The 23929-nt window shown below is 30.0% G+C and overlaps 1 protein-coding gene across 3 annotated transcripts; it reads left to right on the top strand.

Annotated features, from left to right (window-relative positions):
- The first annotated feature begins 387 nt into the window (after positions 1–387).
- Positions 388–23643, top strand: LOC111280389 (cysteine-rich receptor-like protein kinase 10). Of its 3 annotated transcripts, XM_089756881.1 has the most exons (8): positions 388–1478; positions 3787–3909; positions 21857–21978; positions 22091–22301; positions 22498–22735; positions 22910–23060; positions 23151–23395; positions 23441–23643. In XM_089756881.1, the coding sequence occupies exons 1-8, from the start codon at positions 689–691 to the stop codon at positions 23496–23498; spliced, it is 1938 nt and encodes a 645-aa protein (XP_089613007.1). In that variant the 5' UTR covers positions 388–688; the 3' UTR covers positions 23499–23643. The 3 variants fall into 3 exon arrangements, with proteins under 3 accessions (XP_089613007.1, XP_022723473.2, XP_089613008.1); XM_022867738.2 differs by having other exon boundaries at positions 23151–23643; XM_089756882.1 differs by lacking the exon at positions 388–1478 and adding an exon at positions 7440–7445 and having other exon boundaries at positions 3870–3909; positions 23151–23643.
- The last annotated feature ends 286 nt before the right edge of the window (positions 23644–23929 follow it).

The raw sequence follows: 23929 nt of genomic DNA, 5'->3' as shown, positions 1-23929 counted from the left end.
TGGATGCTTTGAAAGAGCTAGCCACTGTTGATCAATTAGATTCTTCAACATTTGCAAAGAGAATTAATGATCAAGAAATAAATTTAGTCCATTCAATATGACCCACCAACTAGGATAGAAAACTTATAAAAAGTTTATGGACCAAAAAGTCTAAATAGAATTACTTAAACGTAACAATGACGAGATATTGACAATCCTCTCCAATTTTCTATTTTGTTTTTAAATGACAATCCAATATTACATTTACGTGTTCTGCTGGTTAATTCAGGCCAGTTTTATTGATAACCTAAACATATACTCTAGTTAACTACAGTGTGAATCCACCATATAGATGAATAACGGTCAAACCGGTGCCCAAGGAAAATACCGTGTTTGGAAAGCCAAGTTTGTCCATGGCGACTTGTCGCCAGCCACTGCCATTTTTATCAACCCTTTCCCTCTCTACACGCCCAACTAATATATGAATTAATTATAATATACGTGAATCTATGGGGACATCAACATGAGCAAAAATATCATGCATACCATCTAAATTACTTTATTAAATATTGGTATTTGGAAGGTCGATTCAGAAAAGTCTCAATTTCTCAATTCGGTTTAGTAATTTATTAATGATTTCACCATTTTAGCAAGTACGTTTATAAAGTTACATACAGAAAAATAAAAATTGGAAGGGCAGAGAGACGGGATGGCAATGGGATCTTCAAGACTGCTTCTCTTGTTTTATTCGGTTCTTCCATTCCTTGCTACTCTCACCCTTGCAACGTATCCAAACTTTCGGTCTAGCTGTGTAAGCGCAGCAGGTAACTACACCGCAAACAGCACTTACCAGGCCAACCTCAACAATATCTTCTCTCAACTTATCTCTCTGACAGAATTCAACTATGGGTTCTATAATCTATCTGTTGGTGATGAAAACGCCACCAAAGTTAATGCAATCGCACTTTGCAGGGGGGACATAAACCAAACTGATTGCAACAGTTGCCTAAATGACACCACATCTGAACTCAAGCAGTTATGTCCCTTTTACAAGGAGGTGGTTGGATGGTCTGAATATTGTATGCTGCGCTACGCCAACCGACACATCTTTCGAGAAATGGAATACTCTCCTGACTCTTGTGTAGTCAACCTACAAGATGTACCAAATGCTGATCACTTCATTCAGGCATTGAATAACCTGTTGAGTAATCTGAGAAGTCGAGCCGCAGCTGGGGGTCCTCTTCGCAAGTATGCAGCAGATAACTCATCGGTGGGCGTCATTCAAACAGTATACGCTCTAGTACAGTGCACTCCTGATTTGTCCGAGCAAGAATGTGGTGATTGTCTAACTGCAGCTGCGCAAGGGATTGGAAATTGCTGCTTGGGGAAGATTGGATGCAGGGTTTTAAAACCAAGCTGTTTCTTGAGGTTTGAGGCTGTACCATTTTACCGGATTCCAATTCCTCTACCGTCGCCCCCACCATCTCCTCCTCCAGGGGGTAAATTATCTAGTCTTGCTGATAAAAATATTTCTTTCTCTTTCATTTAAAATGATTACCAGGAGTAGTTCGATCAAATTAATTGTCTTCTTGATAACTAAATATATCATTTTACATTAGTTTATATTTGATACACTATTTAATTCAATGCACTATCATATTATGATATTTCATTAATAAATAAATATCAACACTTAAAATAAATATATAAAAATGAAATGACATTTTTTGATTTATGTCATTAATGAGGTAGTATCATCCGATTCACTAATAATATATATAATTTATAAACTGATAATGCATCAAATATAAACTTATTTTACATTTCCTTTTATATATTCAGTTTTCTTATTTTAAGGGTTTTTTTCTTCACAAAAATTGATATTCAAAAAAGAGTTTATATTTGATACACTGTCAGTATATATTTTATACATTGTCAGCAAATTTGATGATATTACTTCATTAATTAAGTAAATATCAGTCCGTAAAATAAATACAAAAATTAATATTTTTTTTAAAAAATGACTAATTAATGTGGTGATATCATCTAATTCATTTCACTAATTAATGAAATAGTATCATCTAATTTACTGATAGTATATATAATTTATATACTGACAACGCATAAAATATATTTTTTTAAAAAATATATTTTTTTAAATGTTTACAATTTACAAAAAATATATAGATTTTTTGTTATTTAAATGAGTTAATGAAAAATATTTTCTGTTATTTGGTTGTTTTTTGAAAATTTATTTCTTTCAAATAATATTAATATAACTATTAATATATTATATTAATATATTAAAACTTATTTATTATTAAAGTATATTGAAATTATTTATTATTAAAATTATTAATATTCAAGAATAATTATATTTTAATAATAATTAATATTAAAATATTATCTTAATAAAAATTATTTAAAATAAAACTATTTATTATTCTTTATATTAATATTATGAAATATTTAAAATAGTATTACTATTCTTAATATATTATTTTTATTAGTATTAAAATAACAATATTTATTATTAAAATATTTATACTATTAAAATATTTATTTTTATATTGAAAGTATCTATCATTAAACCGTAAAAAAAAATTATTTATATTTAGTATTAAAATAGTATTACAAATGCCTTAATAAATAAATATAAAATCATATATGTTAACCTAAAAAATAAAAAGAAATTATTAAAAATATTCATATTAAAAAAGTAATATTATTTAACATTAATTATTAAAATAATAAAAATATTATTATATATGTTATTATTTATTATTAAAATAATAATATAATACTATTTAATATTGAAATATTAAAATATTTATGTTTAATAATATACAAAATAAAAATATTTTAAATTAAAATGTCAAAAGATTTTTAATGTTAATATTTTAGTTTTTAATTAAAATTAAATACAACATTTTTATTAATATAATAATATTTTAAATTCAATCAAATCAAGTTCGAGCTTAAAATATTATGCTTAAAGTTTTACTTGAGTAAAACTATAAAAATATTTAAAATTAAAATATTAAAAAACATTTAATATTAATATTGCAATTTTTAAAGTAAAATTAAATAAAAATATTACTTTTTAATATAATAATATTTTGAATTGGGTAAAATTAAGTTTGAGTTTAAAAAACTATGTATAAGATGTGATTTGAGTAAAATTATGCTTAAGTACATTAATAAGTAATTCTACTCATGTATAACTTTTTCTAGAAATTGTCTTTGCTGGAAGAAAATTTTTAGAAATATCGCTCCATTTTTTTGTGGTTACTAAGTAATTTTCTATTGATCAATCAATTTTCTATCAAACAAACATCTGAAAATACAAAAAAAAAATTTCAAAAATCATATTTTACAAAACGAACGAAGCCTAAAAAAACTCCAAATGTCTAAATAATTCCATTGTTCTTATTTCCCATGTTACAAATTACTTTCTTAATAATAGAAATCATTCATGATTAAAAATAAAGAAAAAATAGGGGGTAGTAGAATTCAAGAGAAAAATGCTACTATTCAAGTAAAATTTTTTGGTAAAGACTCACAAAGTAAACAGAGCAAAGCATCTAGAAAGAAAATAAAATTATTTATAAAGGAACACCAATGTGTAATGGTTTAATATGTGACAATCAAATTTGAAGGATTTATTCTTTTAGGGTTTTTTTTTGGTCGAGGGTGGTTATATGGCATTGCGGGGATTTTTTTTCATTGTCTTATAGGTTTATCTATTCATTGTGTAAGTATATAGAATTCTAATTCTGAATGGACCCACACTTATGAATTTTGCAGGAAACGACAATAACACAACTCATATTGTCATAATTGTTGTTGCCTCAGTTATTGGAGTTCTAATGCTGATTACTTCTATATGTATCTTTTGGAGAGTCATGAAGACCCATGAAAAACTTGAAAGTAAGTAATGTTACTCCCTAATGCAATATGATAATGGACTTGATTCAGTAAAATATAAGTAATGTTACTCCCTAATGCAATATGATACTGGACTTGATTCAGTAAAATATATAGGAAAAAGACTCTTAGGGGTATTTTGGGGTCTAAAAGGTAAAATGGACTTCTTTCTTTTTAATATGAGTCAGCTGACAATTAAGTGTACTTTAACCATTTTGGCTAAGTTGAAGTATCATATCGACTTGAATTCATAAGTCTACATCAACTTGACCACCTCAGCAGTCTACATGCTTGTGCCTTAAGATGCTGACTTGTTACACCTTGAATGTATAGTCAATAGCTAGCTCAACTAGAGCCTACAAGGTTAGCCTTAGCCCCCTAAAGTTGACCACAAATAACCTAGGTCCAAAACCCCCCATCTAAAAGGTATGAATAGTACTATCGAGGTACTTCTAATCTATCTAGTTTGTTGAACCTTAAATGTTATCTCCTTCTTAATCTATTTTTAAATTGATATTTGACTTGAATATCAGAGTACAAACATTTAGATCATTCTCAACCTTTGTTGTTAATTAGTTTTTTTCTCCTATGCTTTCAAAGTTTTACCCCTTCAAGACAGCTCGGCATAAACATTTAGCTCGTTAGGTAAAGGGACACTTTCATATAGCCAAGCTAAAATGCCACCTAGAAAGAAAGTTAGTGAGAAAAAAAAACCATGGCAATTTGAATAAACACTTAGCTGAACCAACCCACCATTGATTGACCTGCAATAATGGACCCCACTATAGAATAATTCTAAACATTTACCCAATAGCTTCAATCCCTCAAGAAAATGATCCAAAATTTAACCCCACCACAAACCACAGAAGTTCATGACTTGACCACTCCAAAATCTCCACATGTCAAAAGATTATCGAGCTACGATAACAATATGCCTCATCAGCATCTAATGATAAAGAAGAAACACTTATGACTATTTACCCCAAATGTACCTCAACATAAGCCACTACCTAAAAATCAAACAAGCCATCTTAAAACCTCAGCTAAAAAAAGATTTGGAAGCTCGAATGGAGACAATGGAGAAAGAACTGAAGAATAAAGCTCACTTTTGATGATAAGCTAAGTTTTCTCGAAAAACTCCCCTTTACTGAGGATCAAAAGGGTTCAATATGTTAACTTTGGAGACCTACGACAATACATCTGACCTTATTGATCTTTTAGAGTTTTATCAAATTAACATGATAATGAAAAGAGCTAATGAAGTCCTAATGTACAAAGGATTGGCCACAACACTAAAAGAGGTAGCTTAATCTTAGTATAATAGTTTGGAATCGAAGTCTATCACTACCTTCAAACAACTCCATCACTCTTTTTTGTCCAAGTTCATCAATATCGACAAATAAAGAAAATGTTACTGAGTCTAATGTCAAGCTACTAGAGCCAAAATGAATCTCTGAAAGAGTATGTCACACATTTTAATGTTGAGGCTTTTCAAATCTGTAGACATCAAATTTTGTTTGAGTTCTTCGGATTAGACTCTATTTTTTAAAAAAAAATTTTAATTAAATATTAAATATATTGATAATAATTATAAAAAAAGAGAGAGAGAAAAGACAATGGTGCTTTACACAGAACCACTATATCTTAATTACCTCAACCCATTCCCTTGTACAAGCTATTCCATATCATTTCTCCCAGATCTTTTATCTTTTTTTGGTTTTGAGCATGATTTTCGAATTTTGCTCTATTTAGTTTCTTTCAAATTAAAAAAAAAAGTCTTCTACCTAAACTTTAGGGCTGAGCCAGAAATCAAATCCAACCACTTTCACACCTTCATCGGCCTCTCTCCTATTGACCCTTGCTAGAATCATTCATGCACCTAAGACCCATAGCACCAAACACACCATGCCCACACCTCATTCAGCCACTACTAGAGAACCCCTAAACACCTAGCCAATTATCCCAACCAAAAATGGCAAGCACGAGTCCCATTCCATGAGCCCTGCACGCACCAATCTAGTCCCTCTCTCAATAGCCCCAAAACAAACCTTACCATCAAGCACCCAACTGGCCAACCCTCATGCATGCCACACCACCACCTCCAAGCACCTGTATAAAACCAACCCCCTTTCAACTTCATCAAAACCTAACCCTTCATCTGGGATAGTCCCAAACCCAGATGCCCTATGAGTCCCTAGCCCAGTCCCTTTCCAAACTGATAACCACCAAATATAAAAGAAAAAATACAGTCATCCCCTGAGAGAGGAACCCAGCACCAAACAATCCTGTGAAAAAAAAAGAATCATCTCTTTTTTAATCATCACTTTTTAAAAGAATAATAGAAGTAAAAAAAAGAAGAGGCAATAATAATAGCAAAAAAGAGGGGTACAACATTAGAAGACTTTGGGACGATCTAAACTGTTAAAGAAAAAAATTGAAGACTAAAGAATAACATACTAAAAAATTAGAAAGATCTAACGGCGAAAGAGAAAGTTTAGAGGTTTGAAGCTTTCAACTTTTGGGCTAAGATATGAGATTTTGAGACCGTTTTGTAAGAAATAGGGCCTGGATCCATGAAGAGCAGGTGGAAGAAAACAATTAGTGCAATTTTGACGAAGAAAGAAGGTCAACCAGTGGTAACGTCGATGACAGGGCATGGCAATGGCGGTGGTGATACAAAGACGCTGGAATCTGAGTTTGTTTTTTTCAAATAAAGGCTTTATTTATTTTTTTAAAAAAAAAAGTTTTTTTGTTAAAAGAAAAAAATAAATTAATAAAAAAACTTAAATATTTATATTAGTTAAAAAAAAAAAGAAAGAAAGGGTTGGCCAAGTCTGCCTTACTTGCACCAAACCAGGTCAACTCACCAACTAGGCCAATCTGACTCATGCTCGTTTCAAGCTCGACTCAAATCCTTTTGGCTTGAATTAAAAGATTGGGCAACCAAACTTTGGGCCTTTTGTGTATATCTATTAGGCTTTATTCTAAAGGTATCAATTGGGAGATTAAGCTGCCATATTTAGACCTTATCATTGGTGTTTAGAATCTATTGCAAAAGTTTTATTTGGGAATGTATTTTATCTTTTTTTTTTCTATTTTCCTATTGGTTATTATTATTCCTCTTATCATTTTAACATTTGTTATTACTTTAAAATTTGCAAAAAAGTAATAAATAAATAAATATAAACAATAATAAAACTAATAAATAATGCATACAGTTTGAAATTTGATGGTAAAGAAAAATGATAGTACTAATGTTTTTATTACAAAAAAATAATAATAATAAAAAATGATGAGATGATTTTGGATGCCCTGTTTAAATGTTGAAGGGAATTCAAAATCATTTAAAAAAAAATTAATTTCACTTAGATATTGAGGAATTAAAAAATAAATAAATATTGAATTAAAAGAATTAATTAAGTTAAATTAAATTAGAGTCTAAAATATAAGCTAAATTTTCATAAGTAAATTAAATAATAAGTAAAATTTATTTTTTTTTCTTTCTTTCAAAAAAATTGGTAAAAAGCAAATAGAAACAAGTTAAACAAATGATTAAATTTTTTATTCCTTTTTACTTTATTTTATGTTATTAGCATTCATTGTATAATTTAGTGGTTTCGTGTTTTACTGATATAAAATTGTTAAGGGAAAAAAATTTTAAAAAATCAATTTTGTTTTAAAAATCCACCTAGATGTTGGAGATGATTGAAAAAGTTCAAGTTTTTCGATAATTCCTATTTTTCTAAAAAAAAAAAGCAAAACTTCGAAACCAAAAACCCTAAAATTCAAAATGCTGAAACTCAAAACTCTAAACCCTAAACCTTTAAAACCTTAAAACTCTAAAGCTCTAAAATCTTAAAGCCTTAAAATCTTAAAATCCTAAAATCCAAAACTCTAAAACCATAAACCTTGAAACCTTGAAATCTCAAGATCAAACCTTAAAACTTAACACCTTAAAATCTTGAAACCCTAAAGCGAGACCCTAAATAAAATATTCATCAAGGCATTAAATCCAACCCAAACCGTAAAATCAACATGTAACCCCAAATCATCATTGAAAATCATTCTAATCCTAAAAACCTCAACCTAAGCCCATACCCAAAACCATTCTAAAATTCTAAAAGATACATATGAAAACTTAACATAAAGTAAGTTGTTCTCAAATATCACCTAGAAGTTGGGGTATTTAGGAAATTTTATTTCATCAAGTTTTTCATACAAGCCCTTAACCCACAGTAACAATAGAATTAAATAAAAAATTATAAAAAAATAAAATGAGATCTTAAATATAAATAGTCGCACTTAAACTTTGCCTAGATATTGGAGAGTTAAGGTGGTCACATTATTTTTAAAAATTTGATTTCAAAATTGTATTTCATCATCATACATAACATCTATTGACATCTATATATATATATATATATATATATCTATTTGCTATTATTTGTATTTTTTGTATATTTATGCCTTTAATTTTTATTTGCTACCTGATAGTACTATCATTTACTTTCTCACATAAAATATTTTACCAAAAAGGAAATATGTACTTTAAAATGTGAAATTATAAAATAAAACAAAAATAACATTTTAAAGGTATTAATTCTTTGTATTCTGCCTAGATGTGGGAGAGTCACCAATAATTATCATCTATGAAGAATGTTATTTTTATTTTAAGGAATGTTGTAGCAAATCTTAAGCGAAAAGAATTATTTTAAATTTTGCCTAAATGTTGGATAATTTTGAAATAATTTTTTAACTTAAAGATTTCCTCGATATTCACAAATAAAGAATTTTAATAAAATTAATTTTTTTCAAATAATAAAAGGAATTATTATTAAATTTTAGATTAAAACTATTTCATCCAACACTGAAAATATTGCATGATTAAGTGCTACTAATTGTGGGCGTTGTAGGGATACTAATCATTTTCACACGTAACCGACTCTCAAACCCAACCTAGTTTTTTGTAGATCGAAATTTATCTTTTTGATAAACTTTAAACATATTTTTATAATTTTATTGAAAAGATAAACTTTTAGGTAGCCAATCACACCCTAAAAAGGATTAGTAACGACTCCCCCAATTTTTCTTGATTATAAAATCTTTTCATCTAGCGGTCAAAGACTTAGAACAAGTCGCTGCAATGACTACCCTAACTAGTGGGCTCAGCAACCGAGAATATAATTTCAAACTCACCCTTTCTTTAAACCCACTGAAAACTTTAGCCATTGTATTACTCATGCCGAGAACTATATTAACACTAAAGCTACAATGAAAAGTAGTCATGGCGAAAGAGGCTCAACCCTTCTTCTCGGCTTGTGAAAAGAAAAGAAAATTTACAATCCCCCAAAAAGGAAAAAATAAAAAGGTACCCTAAGGCTAAAAGCTTAAGCTGATGACATAGTAACTACATTACATTGAATACCTCCTGAAAGAGGATTTTGATCCACATTAAAAAAAGACCCTAAATTCAAATGGCCTAAGCCATTGAAACTAAACAACAGAAGAGATCCAACAAAAAGATATGTTTTTCATAAAGATTGCAGTCACAACACTAATGACAATATCAACTTAAAGAATGAAATTGAGAATATGATCAAAAGAAGCCAGTTAAACAAATTTATGGACTAAAAAAGATAGGGATAAGGAAATAAGATTTTTGAATAAAAAACCAAGAAGATAAGGCAATGAGAAATCATGAAAATAAAGGTAGAGAATGGAATCGAGGTGGTTGAGCAAGAAAAAAAGAAGGAAACAATATAGACAAGAGGCTTATTATAAGAATAATCAATCTGATTATTGAAGGGACTTCGACATCAACTAAAAAGAAGTTTAATTAAATGATGATTATTACCATAGGACCTTCAACCAAAAAGAAAAAAGTTAGAATGATGAGTCGACCTCTTTCACCTTAGAAGATTTGAAAGAAATAAAGTTCCTACATGATTATGCCAATGTCATTCAAGCCATGGTTTACATATATGTTGTAAAGAAGATCTTGTTTGACTGTCGGAGCTCGACTAATGTTCTGTAATATTCAACAATACTGAGGATGGGCATAACTGAAAAATGTTGAAACCATTCACCACCACTCTAATCAACTTTGGAAATGAACAAATGCTAGTCATGGGGACTATCAGGTTATCGATCTTTTTAGATATAAAGCCAAAGAATGTCACCTCGATCATTAAGTTCATAATGATGGATGTCCCCCTAACTTACAACATGATATTAGGCCAATCTAACTAATCTATTATGAGAATTATTGGCTTAACTCCTTATCTCAATATTAAGTTTTCAATACCTAATGAGGTTGGAAAGGTCAGAGAAGACTAGCTTATAACAAGATAATGCTATATTACAACTATGAAAAGTAGGTTTGGAAAGCAGGCTAACAGTTCAGTCAAGGTTGAAAAGTCTTAGAACAAATAAGAAGTCAGGGTCAAGGTTAAGAAAATAAAAAAAATCAAAAAAAGTAACTAGTGTAAAAATCACGATGAAACTGAGAAGAGAAAAAAAAAACACGTTTTTAAGAGCTATTCTAAGCTCTCAAGTTCATTACTTGTATATACTTTTTGAAAAGATTTATTGAAGATTTTTTTGCCACACCTTGAAGCTGACACTTATACATGTTACATAAACCAAGCTCTTAAGTCAGTCACATGAATACAAAAATTACATATTGCTTATCTCGTCTTTTTACAAACACATTATTTTACTAACAAGTCAACTAACATTCATGTCGGGAATCATTCTTATAGGAAATAGTCTCGACCTAACAGAACATAAGGAAATCATCTATTAAAGTTCTAAGATCAATATTAACTGACCAAAACCAATGAAAAACCTCATACTTATGACATTTTATGAAAATAATGCTACAAATACATGCAAATAGAGGCTAAGCTTGAGCTTCTTAGATTGTTCTATATGTAGGGTTAAAGATTTTTTGATAATCTAAAAATTTTCAAATTGTTCTCCACATCATTGTCTATTACAGACTAGTAAGGCACCTCAATCCTTACCCATAATAGGCTTCAAATAAAAAGGTTTGATTTGAGTGGAAGGTTATCATCTTACGAAAATGTAGGTACTTGTTCCTTCCTAATAGAGGACAAAGCTTGAGTCAAGAGCTTATGTATGAAATGCATATGCAGTGTGTGTCAAGGAACATACAAATAATTTAACAAACTTTCTTCTTCAAATGACTAAATAAAACATAAAGAACAAACAAATTAGTAAACATGAAAAAATAACAAAAATAATTGAATTAAGACCATCCAAATAAGGCTTAAAATAGTATAAGATTAAAAACTAGCTCGACTCTCTAATTTCTCAATAAAATTGCCAAACTATCATAGCATCTAAATTAGAAGAACCTACCCATTAGACACAACATATGGAGTTGCCACCAATCTTTTTTTTTTACCTAGGTATGATTGGCCACCTAAATGAATCTATCATTTCAAAAGAAATCATAAACTTGAATAAAGATCTCTAAAAAGAATAATTTATGATCTTCTAAACAAAATTAGGTTCGAGAGTTCAGTTACATATAAGAAAGGTTATAGCACCCATACAATGCCCACAAATTGGTATCAATTAATCTTAAATTATCTTTTTAACCTTAATTCAATGGTATCTTATTCTTAATTCATTTTTAATATTTATTATTTTTGTTCATTCAAATATATTAATATTAGATATATTTTTATGTTTTCTCCAATACTTTGGTCGACCCCCTAAAAATATTCTTCACAATAAAAATATTCAAGTAACACGTCCATTTCCTTGAGGAGGGGCTCTCATTAGATTTATTAAATATTTTATGAAATTTAATACATAATAAGATACACAATTTAATAAAATACAAAATAATCAAACAATCACAATTTAATCAATCATAAAATCATCACAACTTATTCTCAATCTCAATTTTTCAAATTAGAAATAAATAAAATTTATTGTACTGAGATTAATTTCTATATCTTCCAACGTCTTGATCGAATTTAGAAAAAGTCCTCTTATGTAGAAATTTCTAAGAAAATTGTATGCTTGTAACTTCTTTAGAATTTCATCATTTGATGAAATTTTATGCATCCCTAATTATTTTATTTTATTTTGCAAATTAATTAAGCAAATATAAACATTACAATAATTCAAGAAAAAAAATAATAAAATAAAAAAAAATCAAAAATAAAAAAATCCAAACAAAAAATGCAAAGAAAATAGGAAAAGGATTTTATGTGAAATGGGTTGGGTCTTATTTGGGTAGGCACGTGGGTTGTAGTCAAATCAGGTACAGGTTTTCAAAATTTTTTAAAGCTAAAATGGTGTCATTTCAATGAAGTATATAAGGCTTTTAAAAACTTTTTCCTTCACTTTTCCTTTATGCTTTCTCTCTCTAGCCAATTTTCCCTTTAACTTCCCTCTAGAATTATTTGAACACTAGTCAAAAAATTCAATGTAACCCAGATCATGGCAAAAAATGTAGAATTCAGCAAGAAGTCACTAAAAAATTGATCAAAAAATTTAATCCAACCTAGAAAATTCCATATTTTCCCCAAAAAAAACCCAAAAAGAATTTCAAAAAGTTTTAGAAAAAAATTTCCAAAACAAAGAACGTAATACCTCTTTTATTTCCCTAGATCTAAACCCACCTAATTTTGTTTGAAACGGGTTGGGTCTTACTTAGCCAGGCGCGTAGGTTGTAGTCAAATCAGATGTGGGTCTTCAAAATTTTTTAAAGCCAAATGGTGTCATTTCAATGAAGTATATAAGGCTTCTAAAAACTTTTTCCTTCACTTTTCCTTTATGCTTTATTTCTCTAGCCAGTCCTCCCTTTAACTTCTTTCTAAAACTATTTGAACACTAGTCAAAAAATTCAATGTAACCCAGATCATTAAAAAATTGATCAAAAAATTCAATCCAACTTAGAAAATTCCAATTTTCCCCAAAAAACCCAAAAAGAATTTCAAAAAGTTTCAGAAAAAAATTTCCTAAACTGAGAACGTAATCCCTCTTTTGTTTCCCTAGATCTAAACCCCTTAAACCATAATTGATCCCCAGATCAAACCAACAAATTTTCAAGAAATCAACATTACCATAAACCAAAATTTTTTTTATTGACCCACTAATCTCTCTTACTTTCTTTCTTGTCTTTTTTTATTTTTTTGATTGGCTCTAATTGTTTCTAATTGTCACTCACGAATTGTAATAGGGTCTTTTTATAGACCTTTAATCCAAATCACAATACTAAAAGGTTTTCTTAGTTTGAATCTCTTAATCAAATTCAATTTTGGATTTTTAATCGAAGTTTCTTTCAAATCTTCTTCCCAAATACATTCTTTTTTTAATTAGAACACTTTTAATTCAACAATCTATTTGAATCAAACCTTTTCCCAATTTCAATAAAACAACTCTTTCTTTTTTTTTTGAAATTAAAAAAAATCACCCAAAAAATAAATAAATAAAATAATCTATCTTATTAAAACATTTAATCTTAAAAAACAAAATTTTAAAAGCTCGAACAAAATAAGGTGTCTACATTAAGCACAACCTATTCAATTTTATGGAAGCATACTTAAACTACAATTAGATTAAAATGATGAAGAAAGATGAGGAAAATACAATCTTTGTGACTAAAAAAGGTTTATATTGTTACAAGGTGATGCCTTTCAATCTAAAAAATGCAAGAGCGACCTACCAAAGCTTAGTCAATAAAGTTTTCAAATACCAGATTAGTCGCAATGTTGAAATATATATTGACGATATGATTATTAAGAGTAAAAACTCAATCAAGCACCTAAAAGACCTTAAGGAGACCTTCAATACACTTAAGAAGTATAATATGATACTCAACCCGTGTAAATGTGCCTTTGGAATCATATCAGGCAAGTTCCTCAACTATATGATCAATTATAGGGGAATAGAGACAAACCTCAAAAAGGCTCAAGCCATCTTAGATATGAAGGCACCGACCTTAGTAAAAGAAATATAAAGGTTGGCAAAAAAATTACTGCTCTAAGCAGATTTATATCGAGGTCAACAGACCGATGTTTGTTATTTTTTAAATTTTTTAGAAACATCTCAAATTTTAGATAGACACCTTGGCATTATAAAGTCTTCAAAGAATAATGGACATTAGCAGTTTCTCTTCTTTCCTCTTATTTTATCAAAACTGAGGCCTAGCGAAGTACTATACCTCTACATCACAACTATAGACCAAGCCATTAGGTCGATATTGGTCTGAAAAGAAGAAAGAATATAGAAGTTGGTGTACTTCATAAGTAAAGTATTAACAGGGTTCGAAATGAATTATTCTAGAATAGAAAAGTTGGCCTACATTGTTGTCACCTCAGCCAGGAAAATTAAGCTGTATTTTTAATTTCATAAGTGAAAGTTTTGGTCAACTAGTCACTTACACAAATTTTGCAAAAATCCAAAATGTCAGGGAAATTGATTAAATAAGTGGTAGAACTTAGTAAATATAACTTGTACATTTTGCCTAGGTTAACGCTCAAGTCACAGGTACAAGTTGATTTTGTCATCGAATGCACCTTAGCTTAAATAGATGAATAGCCCATTATGGTCAATGAATGAAGAAAAGAAAAGACTTGAAAATTTTTTGTTAAGGGGCCAGCTACAAACCAGAAAAATAAGGTTGGCTTGATTTTGATCAGTCTAGAAAACATGCAATTCTAGTATGATATGGAGTTCAAGTTCAAGACCTTAAATAATGAAGTCGAATATAAAGCGTTGCTCGTTGGCTTGAAACTAGCCATCGACCTAAATGTAAAAAATATTCTTATGTATAGTAATTCACAACTAGTCATCGACCAAGGCAATGGAGCATTTAGGGCACAATAAGAAGGAATAAAGAAATACTTGGACAAATCACTGGCATACCAAACAGTGTTTTCAAAAGCCAAAATGAGAAAGATACCAAAATCAAAGAACACTTTAGTTGACTCGCTATCTAAATTAGCATCTGAAATCACGATGGATAGTTTGACCCAGGTTCTAGTAGAAAAGTTGATGAAGAAATATATTAACAAGAGACTAGTCAGCCAGATTAAGGAAAAAAAATCATGGATGACCCTAATCAAAACCTATTTGATAACTTGAAAACTACCTAAGGATAAAAGCCAAACCAAGGCCCTAATGAGAAAGGCTATTTAGTACACCAATGTTAATAAAAAATTATACAAAAGATCATTCAGCTTGCCCTATTTAAAGTGTGTGGACAAAAAAGAGGTAAACTATATGCTCAGAAAAATCCATAAAGAAATATATAGGAATTATCTTGGACCTTAACCATTCGTTTAAAATGTCTTCAGATAGGGATGTTACTAGCTAACCATTAGAAAAGATGTAATCGAACTGATGAAAAAATGTGATAAATACCAAAGGTTTGCTCATATACAACATCTCTCATCGATTAAGCTAACTCTCATAATTAGCCCTAGGCTATTCATATAGTGGAGAATGGATGTGGTTGGTCCATTTACCCCGACCATGGGACAGAGGATATTTGTGTTAGTAACCATTGACACTTGAGACTGAGGCTCTAGCACCACGACTGAGTTTCAAGTTAAAAAGTTTGTTTGAAATAAAATTATTTATTGATTTAGCTTACCTCAAGCCATAATAACAGATAACATGAGAGAGTTTAAGAACCTAAAGCTCAAAAAATGATGTTTGAACCTAAGTATTGATCTAAGGTTCACTTCGATCACACACCTATAGTCCAATGGTTAGGCCAAGGTAGCAAATAAAACTATACTTGAAGCCTTCAAAAAAAGATTAGATGAAGCTAAGAGTAAATGGGCCGATGAGTTTTCTAGAATGTTGTGCACCTTGAGGATGACCATAAAAGTTTGTATTGAAGAAACCCCCTTCAACTTGGCTTTTGGAATAGAGGCAATGGTGCCTATTAAGATTGACCTCCTTAGTCTTCAAGTCAAGCTCAAGCCTGAAAAGTGGAACGAAGAAACCTTAAGGGCAAATTTTGACTTAATCGAAGAATAAAAAAAATAGCCTTGACAAAGATAGTAGCTTATCAGCAAAAGGTTTTTAGTCATTATAACAGAAGGGTCCGATAAAAAAACATCAAAAAGGGTGACTTGATACTTAGAAAAGTGGAAGCTTCGAAAGTTGATAACTGAGGTAGAAAGCTAACCTTAAACTGGGAAGGCCTTTATATAGTCAAAAAAATCATCCAAATTAGAGCTTATAGACTACAATATTTGAATGAAAATCCCATTCCAAGGACATGGAATGCGGATAATTTAAAATTTTATTATTAGTAGAGGCTTCAAAGTCTAGCTCACACTTTGTAATTTTACAACTCTTTTGTATTATCAAGTTTCAAGTTGAATAAAAGCTTGAAGTTTAAACAACTTATACATTTGCTTATATATCTAAATTAATAGAATTATTTAAATATCCAAAAGCTATGAGGTGTTAAGTGATAGAATTGTTTAAAAATCTAATCTTAAGTCATTAACATCAAATGTTTTAGGTATTATAAAATGTCTGAGCTTATACTTAGTAAATTTCTTAAAATTAAAGTCTAAAGTCTTTTCATTAAGATCAGTTAATCTCTTTATGATCAACCTTAGACTTAGTCTACCTTCTTAAAGTTATTTGAAGATTGATTAATATTTAAAATTAAAGTCTAAGATAAGACTTGTTACCAAGCTGGTACTTTGGTGAATTTTTCCAGTCTAAAGTCTGAAGTTATTTCTAATTCTTTATTTTTTTTTAATTCTAATTATGGAGCTGAGACTTAAGAAAATTATTTATTGCAAAATATGTGTTATTGAACTTAGGATACTTAAAAGAAACTGACCTAAAAGATTACAAAAAATACTTTTCATTAATAAATGTGATATGCATAGATCAAATCAAAAAATTACCAACAAAAACTATCCTAAGCCCTATCTTTGAGCTGCTCTTCAAGAACCGATGTCTAGGCTTACCAGCTTGAGCTTTCACCTCGAGCTCCCCTCCATTTTTGATCTCAATCTCAAAAGTAGTATTCACATCAGCTTCAATTTGCATATCCTCCTCGTCTTAGACTTCTATGGTTGGCGTCATGACTTGCTAGGACTTTAGGTTGTTGATACTGATAGAGGACAAGTCCAGATCGGCATATTGAAACTTTACATCCTTCAAAACTAAGTCGAAGAAGTTAAAAACTTGGTCTTTAGCCAAGTCAGTTTACATGTTGTAGAACTCATCTGTTTTATGATAGAAAGCTTGAATTTTAGCCCCTTTACCTCGGCCAATGCCTCGCTTAGCTTAAGATCAGATTGTTGCTACAAGAACTCAATTATGGCTTTTTGGATTACCATGTCCTCAAGCCTTTAGCTCAAGTCTTTGACCTGTTTGTTGAGCTCTTCGTTGGTTTTCTTGTACTCAATGTTAAAGACTTTGAGTTTTCCTAATATTGGTTTTGATGTCTTTCTCGGTCTTTTACTATTAAGCTAAAACTTGGTAGTAATGCATCAGACCTTATCCCTTGTTTTTAAAGATAAAAATTGAGAGCCATTTAGAAACTACAAACAAAAACCCAAGCTTAATGGTAATATATAAAACAATATTATTTTATGAATTGAACCGAGCTTAGAGATGTATAAACTTTTTTAAGACATAGTGACCCACATGATTTTTCTCACCACCTCAAGGCCTTTATAAGCATTCACTGTGGAATCAAACTCCACATTAACAGTAACCTTCTCTAAGATAGGTTCGAGTTTAACCATAAGCTCTAAAAAAGAGGCCTCTATCTTCGACCTTTTTTAGGGTTTCTGAGCCATACTTTTTTGCTTCAGTTTCAAAAGCGTGGGTGGGCTCTTGCCATTGACCTAGCCATATTGAGAAGATGATAGGTTGATTATTTTTGCACCCTTAGAGGGGACACCAAGCTAAAGAGGGGCCTTACCCCTCCCTCTCTTTTTAGAAGTTGGACAAAATGGGAAATATCAAAAGTTCCACCTCAACTAGCCATCTCTACAATACCAAACCGAGCAGAAAGTTAGAATGAAATTGATAAAATAAAATGGTACATGAAATTAATAAACACCTACCTAGTATGGGAGGTCAGCTCATAAGCTTCAATTACTAACTTTCTTTCTTAAAAAAGTCATTTATTGTATCTTAAGCACCAAGCTCATCAATAGTTAGAAGGCTGACCTTGGTTTTTTAAAAAATGCCTAGGTTATTATTTATTTTTCAAACTCTCCTAACATTTTCTATACAGAAAAAAAAGACCTTCCAAGTCTTTATTAAGCTCAAGTAGTTGGCAAAAATTCTCTTCGAAGATCGAGCTGTTATATAAAACCAGTTCTTATCTTGAAAGTGCTTATTCACTGACAAAGTTCTTTAAAAAAAAGAACAGAATGAAGAAAACCTAACTTTCTACAAAGAATAATAACTCCTACTATATAACTAAAAAAATCTAAGTCGAATTGAGTGATTGTTAAATTATAAGATAAAAGAAGCTCTAGACTTAACAATTTCAGACACGACATAATGATACAATATGAAAACCATAAGGAAAAAATTGTATGTGTTTTTAAAAAATGTGTTTCGTATTTATTCATGTCAACACAAATTTTGATACAAAACAATTTATGTCTTATATGTGTTGACATATCTAAACACATATAACACACGAAAAACACGTTCAAATAAAACATGTCACACAGAAACATTTTTAACATATGACACAACATGAAAACACATTTAATAATTTTTTATTTTGATTTTAATTTAATATAAATATATAAAGATTATTTTAATTTTTAATCTTTTAATTATAATACCTTATTAGCTATTCAATATACCATATGAAGATTGTTTTAAATATTTAATTATAATACTAATTTAATAATTATTATAAAATTATTTTTTATATTAAAATATAAATACAATATAAATAATAATATTAGTTCAAGACATTGTTATTTTATTCTTTAATCTTTAGTAGTTCATCATTTTGGATTTGGTACTAAAAATTAATATAATTATGTATGCATCTATGATTGTTATATTAGTAATGTATATAATAAAATTTAAATATATATAATATATGTTAAATGTATATTAAACAAGTATCAAATTTTTTATATTTTTTAAATATGCAAGTACTTTGTATAGTAGTAATGTATATATAATATATAAATTTTAACATATTAAATATATATTGTTCTTTGTATCTTTTCATAATAAGATTAAAAATAGTTTTTTCTTAAAAAAGAATTTAGAAGGACAAATATACACTTAATTGTTAATAAAAAGTAGCATCCAACAATATGATCATTGACAAAGCAAAGCGAAGCAAATGCAAATCATATAAATATACAATAATATATTATAATGATAATAAATAACATTTACAATGATAAAAAATTATATGATCATCATAATAACATGAATTAAGATATGCGATTATTTTAAATTATAAAAGTTAAAATAAAATATTATACACTTGAAATTAAAAATAATACAAATTCTAAATAATATATATAATGATAAAAAATTATATAATTTATTCTATATTACACAATACGATATTATTAAAGCGTAACTTATAAATTATTTTTTTTAATATCCTAAAGCTAATAGGTTAGTATGCCTTGATTGCATATGATATTTGACGATATGTATATACTATCTATTTATGTATATTAGTGTTACTCACATATATCAATGTTATTCGTGTTTATTTATATATATCAATATTGTTCTTATTTATTCTTGTATATTGATGTCATTAGTGTTATTTGTCTTAGTCATATCATGTCACTTATAATACGTGTAATAAACTTATGGTGTTCATGTTTAGAATTTAAACACATTTTATAATTTGTGTCGTGTTAGTGTTTTAATAATTTGTGTTATTACACATGTCAAACACGATATAAAATATGACATAAAAACACGAATTGCCAAGTTTAAGAATCTTTACAATAAAACATATAAAAAAAATCTGAGACTTGCCACTATAGAGTCCCAATAAACCCAAATCTTTTCAATCTCTAAAAGAGTAATGACCATATCATCAGAGGTTGACATCATTATGTTGTATCCTTTTTTAAGAAAATCAAATTTGATTTTCACTATAGAAAAGTGATAAATAGAGTATAAGTTAAGGCAGTCGTTGGGATTGGCTCTACCCTTCAAGCTCTTCATCATCTCTTTAGGGGTTATACCTAAGGAGCAAAGGATATAGAAAAGGTGAGGTCTTCATCATCATCGTCATTGGTAGCCTCTACTTTCCTTTCACCTTTACCTTTTTTTTCGGCTTGGCTGGACCTCTCGACTTGTTGAAACTGATCATTTTCAAAAGTTTCATCACTAGGCTACTCAGTTTTTAAATAGTAAATAGGCCATTGAGCTTGAACAGGGGCTAAGACCTCCATTACGTAGAAGAAAAAAGAAATTGAATAGGAGTAAAAAAGATTCTTCAGATTCAAAAGTTGAGCCAGAGATAGACTCTGAGCTCGAATTATTAGCAGGTTAAGGAAAAAAATATGAAAAGGATAAGAAAGGTAAAGATAGTTTGAAGGAATGAAAGAAGAAGAAGGAAAGTCAGATAGAAAAGTCGAACTGACAATAGCTATTGGGACTAAAAAATTTTAGAGGTCAGAATCAATTGCAACCAAAAGCTCATCCATCCCATGATAAACCTTTTTCCCATGCTCGGGCAGTGTCCTTGATTTGATTTTACTCCTCATCAGACATTAGATTTAACCAGTAGGTAGTTCAACAGTAGTCTTTTCCTACAATGACAAATAGAGACTTGACCATTCAAATAAAATGCCTCTTGGCTGAGTTAACCTCCACTTACTTCTATCATAAAGTTATTAAACATGCTAGAATCAGAAGACATAATGAAAAAGAAAGGAAATGTACCAAAAATTTTGAAAAAATGAAGATCGAACAAAAAAAGGCTAGAAGATTTTAAGGTCGGTTAAATTTGGTCAACCTAAGAGCTTGAATACCTTGGTAGTGAAAAAATGAGACCTCAAAGGCCCTTTTGTAAAGCTAAGTCCTATATCAGATAAACATCCTAGATTAATCCATATCACTGTAATGATTACTAAGCATGACCTTTCACATTCTCATCCTTAATTTGTTAAACAGCCAAAATCTTTCTCTCTTCAATAAATACAAATTTAGATGAATTCACACAAAAGACAAATCAATCCTTCTACTATACAAAAAATTTACCAGTGTCACATCGATTATTAACGTAAAAAGACGATGAACAAATTGTGCACTTCATGGGTGTGACATTAATCATACAAATGCACATCAATTACTTCACCTTGAACCCAAATACGGTTACCATTTTGTTCATGTCGACACTTCCCGCTTTTTACCTCAACAAAATAAGGTTAGAGCAACCATTAAATATAATACCTAAAAGAAACTCGCATTTAATTAATAGCTCGATCCAACCAAAGACAGATCGATCAATTTTATTGTCAACATTTTGACACATTAGAATGCTCAGTAGGGAACAAAATGTTAGAGGTATTTTAGTGTCTAAAAGGCAAAATGGATTTTTTTCACCTTTAGTATGAGTTAGTTGACAATCAATGGTACATTAGTCATTTTGGTCGAGCTGACATGTTAAGCCGACTTCAATTCACAAGTTCACATCAACTCGGCCACCTCAATAGCCTACATGTTAGTGGCCAGGGATGCTAACTTGTCACACCTTTAGTGGATGATCAACGGTTAGCTCAGCTCGGCCCTACGAGGTCAACCCTAGCTCCCTAGAGCTAACTATGGGTAGCCTAGCTGGTGAAGAAATGTGATGAATAAGCAAAATTTGCTGTCAATAACGCGTGAATAAGTTTATAATATCTAGTAGAATGTACTTGAAGTGCGTGCAAAATGCCATTATTTTATCTGCAAGTGTAACTTCTTGCAGCTGATGATGAGGTTATTAGGGCTGAGTCCTTGCAATTTGACTTTGCCACTATTCGGAGTGCAACTAATAACTTTTCTGAGGCAAATAAGCTTGGCCAAGGTGGATTTGGAGCTGTTTACAAGGTAAAGAGCTCAGCTAATTGGAAAAGAATATTAATTTGTCTCAAACTATGAAAGTTTAACTAAAAATTTGAAATCAATTAAAATCACTTATGGTGCATTATACTATTTTCAGGGTCAGCTTCCAAATGGACAAGAGGTTGCTGTAAAAAGGCTATCCAGGGATTCTGGACAAGGAGACCAAGAGTTTAAGAATGAGGTCCTGTTAGTGGCCAAGCTTCAACACCGCAATTTAGTTAGGATTCTCGGTTTCTGCTTGGAAGGACATGAAAAGCTTCTCATTTATGAGTTTGTGCCAAACAAAAGCCTTGATCATTTCATATTTGGTACTGCTTCCGTTTCACTTTCAGATTTATTCCTAATAATTTTTATAAATTTTCTGTTTTTTTTTTAAGGCATAGACATCAACATGAATATATTTGTAAACTGATAAGTGATCGTATCCAAGTGAAGCTTATAATCCTAGTAATTTCTCTTATTCCACTATAATCAATCTAACACTTCTATGAACATGTAACATAGATCGAGTCAAGCGTGCACAACTGGATTGGGAAACGTGCTACAAAATCATACGAGGAATTGCTCGTGGGCTCCTTTACCTTCATGAAGATTCTCGACTTAGGATAATCCATCGAGATCTTAAAGCAAGCAACGTTTTGTTAGATGTAGATATGATTCCTAAAATTGCAGATTTTGGGATGGCAAAGTTGTTTGTACGGGATGAAACACAAGGCAATACCAGCAGAATTGTGGGCACCTAGTAAGTATCAAAATATTGATTGACCTTTGAATTATTTGTTGTATGCACGGATTCCAGTACTATATATTTTATAGAAACAGCATGAAACTCCAAAAAAAGATTCAGTTACATTCTATCTTTAAGAAAACCTTGTTCGTCAAAATTGAGAATGACATTAGAAATGTTCATATCCAGTGGATATATGGCACCAGAGTATCTCATGCTTGGGCAATTCTCAGTAAAATCAGATGTTTTCGGTTTTGGTGTGTTGATTTTGGAAATTATTAGTGGTCAGAAAAATAATTGCTTCCGAAATGGGGAGATGGTGAAGGACCTACTAAGCTGTGTAAGTATACTATGTAAAGTCATATTTGTTTCTTTTTGGTTAGAAATTTGCACCATTATTTGTCTACAAATTGATAATTTCTTGCTGCAGGCGTGGAAAAATTGGAGGGAAAGGACAGTATTGAATATCATGGATCCAACTTTGAGAGATGACGCAAGAAGTGAAATTATGAGATGCATCCAGATTGGATTACTATGCGTTCAAGAAAATGTAGCTGACAGACCAACCATGGCTACAGTTATTCTGATGCTTAATAGCTTCTCAATCTCCCTCCCGGTGCCCTCACAACCAGCATTTTTTATGCACAGAAACATTGAATCTGACTTGTCATCCTCGTTGGGTTATAATTCTCAGGTGACAGAGTCCGACGAATTCAAAAGCGAAGCACCCCCATTGTCCACGAACGAAGTTTCAATTACTGATCTCTATCCTCGGTAATGATTGAGAATTGAATCGCTTGATGTCAATCGCTGCACCGTTTCAATTGTTAGAAAAAATAAATAAGAGAAGAGAAATAATAAAAAAGGATTTTGGCTTTGAGGTGTGAAGAACAATTTTTTAAAAGCAATTATACATTTATGATACAATAAAGCCTTAAACTCTTAAACTAAAAATAGTGAAAATAGTTATATTGAAAGATTTATTTATAATGAATGAATAGACATAAATTTTTATTCAGATTATTATGACATTTTATATAATCATGAACTCTATGAATAATAATTTATTTATATTCAAATAATTATGACCATTTGTCATATGATAATTATTTTTGTTTAAACATAATTATTTAAAATATAAATAAAATTAATACAAAAATTAATTTTATTCATCAATAATTAAATCTATCTATTCTATGTAGGATGTAT

Source organism: Durio zibethinus, chromosome 28 (genome assembly GCF_047325235.1).
Source record: "Durio zibethinus cultivar Kanyao isolate XHJ-2024 chromosome 28, ASM4732523v1, whole genome shotgun sequence".
Lineage (NCBI taxonomy): Eukaryota > Viridiplantae > Streptophyta > Magnoliopsida > Malvales > Malvaceae > Durio > Durio zibethinus.
This window is presented reverse-complemented; position numbering and strand designations above follow the sequence as displayed.

Excerpts from the sequence above, each read along its gene's own strand:
- LOC111280389 (XM_022867738.2), top strand. The coding sequence starts at position 689 with ATGGCAATGGGATCTTCAAGACTGCTTCTCTTGTTTTATTCGGTTCTT. Across the intron at positions 22,736-22,909 it reads AGCAGAATTGTGGGCACCTA|TGGATATATGGCACCAGAGT; the intron begins GTAAGTATCAAA and ends GTTCATATCCAG. Across the intron at positions 23,061-23,150 it reads TGAAGGACCTACTAAGCTGT|GCGTGGAAAAATTGGAGGGA; the intron begins GTAAGTATACTA and ends TTCTTGCTGCAG.